Source organism: Halichoerus grypus, chromosome 3, assembly GCF_964656455.1.
Source record: "Halichoerus grypus chromosome 3, mHalGry1.hap1.1, whole genome shotgun sequence".
Lineage (NCBI taxonomy): Eukaryota > Metazoa > Chordata > Mammalia > Carnivora > Phocidae > Halichoerus > Halichoerus grypus.
Window position 1 is genome coordinate 129,327,433 of NC_135714.1, and position 6,000 is coordinate 129,333,432.

The 6,000-nt window shown below is 44.0% G+C and overlaps 1 protein-coding gene across 4 annotated transcripts in view; it reads right to left on the reverse strand.

Moving 5' to 3' along the window:
• Window positions 1-1,143, reverse strand: part of SH3D19 (SH3 domain containing 19) — a 176,733-nt gene extending 175,590 nt beyond the window's left edge. For 3 of the 4 annotated variants that reach the window (XR_013446517.1, XM_078069306.1, XM_078069305.1), the window contains exon 1: window positions 339-1,143. Coding sequence is in view for 2 of the 4 variants with exons in the window: in XM_078069306.1 (XP_077925432.1) it covers window positions 339-450 (112 nt within the window). In the remaining 2 variants the exon portion in view is untranslated. The remainder of the gene's footprint in view (window positions 1-338) is intronic. The other variant, XM_078069307.1, reaches the window with a different exon arrangement.
• Between the last annotated feature and the right edge of the window lie 4,857 nt (window positions 1,144-6,000).

Consider the following 6,000-nt stretch of genomic DNA (forward strand, 5'->3'; position numbering starts at 1 on the left):
CCGGCCTCTGACTCATCTGGAGATAAGTAATCACCCGGGCCCCAAGTTCAAGCCAGCAGCCCCTGGATTTAGTGCGTACGAAACATCTGTCGTTTCGGCTCCACGACCACTAGCAGGTAGAGACCAGTTTGAATTTCCTGGGGCCTCGGCCCGAAAGTGAGGATGAGGATGGAAAAGCCACCCTCCCTGCGTCTCCCCGCGCAGAGTGAAAGATGCCGGTCCCAGCCGGGCGGGTGAGGGAGCCGCCGCCGTCCGGGGCAGGATCTGCGCGGCCCCGGGGCTCCCAGCCCTCGGTCCCCTCCTCCCCCGGACCCCCTCGCGCTCCCCGCGCCCCTCACCTGCGGCCGAGTGACCTGACAGCGCACGGCCCCGGGCGCGGCGCTGGCCCCCGAACTCGCGGCGCTCGCGCAGCTCTTCCTCCTCGTCTTCCCGCCGCCGGCCCTCAGCCATGGACGAGGCGCGGAGGCGCAGCCCCGGAACGGCGGGCGAGCCGTGGGCCTTGGCGCCGGGTCCGCACGCACCGGGGCTCCACGCCAGCGCCCTCGGGCCCGGGGGAGGCGGCGGCGGCGGCGGCGGCTACCTCTGCGGACTCCACCTGCAGCCCGCGGGGGAACGGCCTGGCTCGGGCCGGGCCGGTTTCCCCGCCTCCTCGCGGCGCACCAGCGGCCTCCTTCTCCCAGCTTGCTGTCTCCCACCCTCTTCCCCCTTCCTCCTTCCCTTCCCCGCCCCGCCGAGTTGGAGCCGGGATGGGGCGGGTTGTGGCCAGGCCTCGCCTCCTCGGGGAGGGGTTACCGCCGCTGGGGCCGCCCCACAGCCACACGCTGGAACCGCCCGCCCGACCAAAACAAGCGTGTATAAAATAAATAAATGGGATAAGAAGCCGGGAAAGAGGAGGTGGCTTGGCCTCTTCCTGCCCTTTCACAATATTCCGGTGTCAACAGGAAACCCATTTGCTTGACAATTAAAGGAGGAGGAGGGGGAGGAGCAACCTTCCCTTGGCTGGACTTCGAGAGACCGGTCGGCTGGGAGCCCTGAACTTGGGAACAAACTTGGAGTTTGGTCAAGCCTCTGGGCTGCACGCTTTTTTTCTTTTCCTCTCGTATCACCCTTTTAAATGGAGTCTCAAAAAATAAATAAATAAAAATAAATAAATGGAGTCTTGCCAGAACACAGGATTTTTGGGGCAGTGAAATGATTCTGTATAGTATAACGGTGAATACATGTCAATATACATTTGTCCAAACTCATAGCATATACAACATCCAGTGAACCCCAATATAAACTGTGGGCTTTGGGTGATTATGATGTCAGAATAGGTTCTTCAATTTAACAAATGGATCACCCCCTCCCAGATGTTGATAATGTGCAAGGGGGTTATTTGTGAAATCTCAGTCTTCAGCTCAATTTTGCTGTGAACCTAAAATATAAAGTCTAATTTTAAAAAATTGTTTTTATTCCAGCCTCGCTGGATTCTACTTACCTTAGGGTTAGGAAGTGGCCACAAGCCCTAGAAGAAAATGTATTTAAGAGCTTCCTACCTGATTAATTGTAGAGAAGTGATTTGGTGCTGGAGTGAGAAGCTGTAATTTGAAGAATTTAGCTATGAGACCGCCGCCTGTGAACGTTTTTCAAAGGTGAAAAGAAGGTGTAAGAAAGTTATTATGGGGCGCCTGGGTGGCTCAGTTGGTTAAGCGACTGCCTTCGGCTCAGGTCATGATCCTGGAGTCCCTGGATCGAGTCCCGCATCGGGCTCCCTGCTTGGCAGGGAGCCTGCTTCTCCCTCTGACCCTCCCCCCTCTCATGTGCTCTCTCTCTCTCTCATTCTCTCTGTCTCAAATAAATAAATAAATAATCTTTAAAAAAAAAAAAAAAAGAAAGTTATTATGTGCATCTGTATAGTACACAGCTTAGGTTCAGGACTTGTACATACACACGTTCTCACAGAGAAGGGCAGATCCTGGAATCTCAGAAAAGTACCCAAGCGACAGGCAGGAACATTGCCTGGACATGAACCTGTAGGAAACTCCCTGGTGGAATGAACAGGCCTTTATCTCCAGCTTCGTGCTCTATTTCTGAGATTGTGAGAGAGAAAAAGAAAGGGAAAAAAGAGTCACTGAAAATAGAATTGCCTGCCATACCTGAGTGCTGTTTCTTTGCCTTTTCAATAGTGGTTGTTACTGCCTGAGAAAATCTTTCTGCTTTTAGGCAGATAAGAACCACAATCGATTTTGTGGAATTGAGGTCAAAGCCACAAGGTAAAATTTTATTATTGCATAAACAGTTAAATAAGTAGACATCTGGAGAATTTGAAATTAAACTAAGGGGGAAAATGTTCTGGACCTGTTGGGTTGTTCTAAGTGCTTGGGTTCACTTTAAGTGAAAGTCTGTTTGTCACTTACCTTCAAGGATGAGGAATCACTTGAAGGCTCCTACTCTGACAACAACACAACTTCACTAAGCTGTTGGAGTCAGTCTCTGCTGTTATTCAGATTCTTAGTTTGAAAAGGCCTGAACATGTTCTGGATCTCCCATCCAATCAGTTTTCAGAAACCACCTCCTTCTTTTGGAGTGCATGCTCAAGCCCACTTTACATTCAGCAAACATTTATGGTAACTATTGTGTGCCAAATACCACACTAAGTGCTGTGGGGAGACTCAAAAGATGGAAAGAAATATTTACTTTCAGGCCCTGTGGTAGGTGTTTTTCATATAGGTTTTCCCATTTTATTTTTTTTTTAATTTTTGTAACATAAAATTTACTATCTTAACCTTTTTTTCTTTTTTTTGGTTGGCTCCGCACCCAACGTGGGGCTTGAACTCACGACCCTGAGATCAAGGGTCGCATGCTCTGCTAACTAAGCCAGCCAGGTGCCCTGATTTTCTCATTTTAAGTGAACAAAACATATTCCCTATTCTCCAATGACAGAGAAAGATTTATCCAGTTTACCACAAAACAAGGCAAACTTTGGTAAATTTTATAATAGAGATAGGACCTTAGAAAAGAGTGCCAAGATAATTCAATGGAGAAGGAATTATCTTTACAACTGGATATTCATGTGCAAAAGAATGAATTTGAACCCCTACTTCATACTGTATCAAAAATTAACTTCAATGGGATCATAGATCTAAATGTAAGACCTAGGGCGCCTGGGTGGCTCAGTCATTAAATGTCTGCCTTCGGCTCAGGTCATGATCCCAGAGTCCTGGGATTGAGCCCCACATGGGGCTCCCTGCTCCACGGGAAGCCTGCTTCTCTCTCTCCCACTCCCCCTGCTTGTGTTCCCTCTCTCACTATGTCTCTCTCTGTGAAATGAATAAATAAAATCTTTAAAAAAATAATAAATGTAAGACCTAGAACTATGAAGCTCCTCAAAGAAAACACAGGATTGAATCTCTGTGACCTTGGCTTAGGCAATCATTTCTTATGGTGACACCAAAATGTATAAGTGACAAAACTAAAAGTAAATTGGATCTCTCCAAAATTAAAAACTTTTGTGCTTCAAAGGACATCATCAAGAAACTAAGAAGACAACCCTCAGAATGTGAGAAAATGTTTGAAAATCATATATATGAGAAGGGACTTGTGTTCAGAATATATAAAGAACTTACAACTCAACAATTTTTTTTTAAATTAGCCCAACTTTAAAATGGACATTCTCAGGGTGCCTGGTTGGCTCAGTCAGTTGAGTGGAGTGGCCAACTCTTGATCGCAGCTGAGGTCTTGATCTCAGGGTTGTGAGTTCAAGCCCTGCACTGGGCATGGAGCCTAGTTAAAATAAATAAATGGAAAGAAGATTTACAAGATATACCACTTCTGCTTAACTGGGCAGCAAGAGCTTTCTTGAAGGGCGTGGCAGCTCTCTCTGTTTGCCATTGTTCAGTTCTTGCACCATGCAAATCCACTGCTCCATACACATCCAGGGAGCAGCTCAGGGTAAGCTCCATCACTGCACTGGGTTTTAGGGCCTGCACTAGCTGTCCTAGCCTCTCTTCTCCACACTCCATTCTACATTTGCCGATAAGAACATGAAAGATGTTCAACATCGTTAGTCATTAGGGAAATGCAAGTCAAAACTTAATGAAGCATCACTTCACACCTCCCAGAATGGCTAAGATAAAAATATAGACAATAATATGTGTTGATAAGGTTGTGGAGAAATTAAAACCCTCATACGTAGCTGATGGAAATGTAAGATGGTATAGCCACTTTGCAAAACAGTGTGGCAGTTCTTCAAAAAGTTAAAAATAGGGTTACCATTTAATGCAGCAGTTCTACTTGTAGGTATATACCCAAAAGAAATGAAAACATGTCCACAGAAAAATTTGCACATGAATTCTCACAGTGGCATTATTCATAACAGCGCAAAAGTGAATACAAATGTCTGTCAATTGGTGAATAAAGTGTGGAATATCCATTTAACACAATATTATTTAGCCATGATAAGGAACGAAATGCTGCTACATGCTACAACATAGATGAACCTTGAAAACATTACGCTAAGTTAAAGAAACCAGAGACAAAAAACTGCTATGATGTATGATTCTGTTTATATAAAATGTCCAGAGTAGGTTAAGGCATTGAGACAGAAAGTAGATCAGGGGTTGCTGGGGGCAGAGGAGATTGGGAAGTTGCAGCTAATAGGTGCAGGATTTCTTTTTGAGGTCATGATCATACTGTAAAATCAGATAGTGGCAAAGGTTGCCCAACCCTGTGAATGTACTAAGGGATGAATTTTATGGTATGTAAATTATATGTCAATAAGTCTGTTATTTAAATATTTATGTATAAATATACATATATAAATTACCATAAAAGCACAGAAAACAAAGACCGGCGAGAGGACTGCACTCTGAAGTCATCATTTTAAAGGAGAGAAACCAGATGGAAGTTACAAGCAATAACAATTTAATCATATGAAAGAAAACCAAAGGTGTGGTCAACTAGCAACTAAATAAACATACCGAAACATCCTACCCACCCAAGTGACACAAGAGCCAAACCCATAGAAGGAAAATGTTAAGAAACTTGGAATGAAAATTTACAGACTAAGAGAACAAGATTCACCATCAAAGCCTTCAGGTATTAAAGAAATTTTTTTGGAAGAGAGCCCTGATTATAAAGGAAATGTTCTTTGCTTCTCACCTTGGATATATAGCCTGTAACAAAATGGTGTATTTTTTTTTAAAGATTTTATTTATTTATTTGAGAGAGAATGAGATAGAGAGAGAGCATGAGAGGGGGGAGGGTCAGAGGGAGAAGCAGACTCCCTGCTGAGCAGGAAGCCCGATGGATGCAGGACTTGATCCTGGGACTCCAGGATCATGACCTGAGCCGAAGGCAGTCGCTTCCAACTAAGCCACCCAGGCACCCCACAAAATGGTGTATTGAATAAAATGCTACCAAAAAAAAAAAGAAGGATATACTATATCAATACATATGTAGGACAGTGCTTGGCAAATAGATGACACAATAAATATTTGTTTAATGACTGAATGAATAGAATTCCTTTTTTTCCTGCTGAATCACCAGAAGGCATGAGTCTCAAGTCCTTTAACTTAAATAAAAAGTAAGTATTTGGAATTTAAAATGGCTGAGGACCTCAAAAAAGAAAAAGCAAGGACGGACAGAGTTATACAGTATCTTCCAAGTTTTATTTCTTAAAATATCTGAGCCAAATATGTCAGCATTTTAAGGTTTATTAAAATAGGATGGTGGGTTCCTGAGTGTTAATTATATTATTCTCCACATATTCTGTGTGCTTTTAAATTTTCACTATATTAAAAGGATTAAAAAGCAAAAAGCACAGTATGGTAGACTGACGTAGCTATAGTTTGTCTTTTCCAGTGCACTCCACTGTAGGGCATTCTTCTGGTGATTGATAGCTTGCTAAAATGTCCCCATTTCTTTATGTCTCCCTCTTCCTATACTGTATAATATGACTTTGTATCTCCTCCAACAAGAGGTGGTTCCCTACCCCATGAAGTTGGGCCAGCTTTGGGA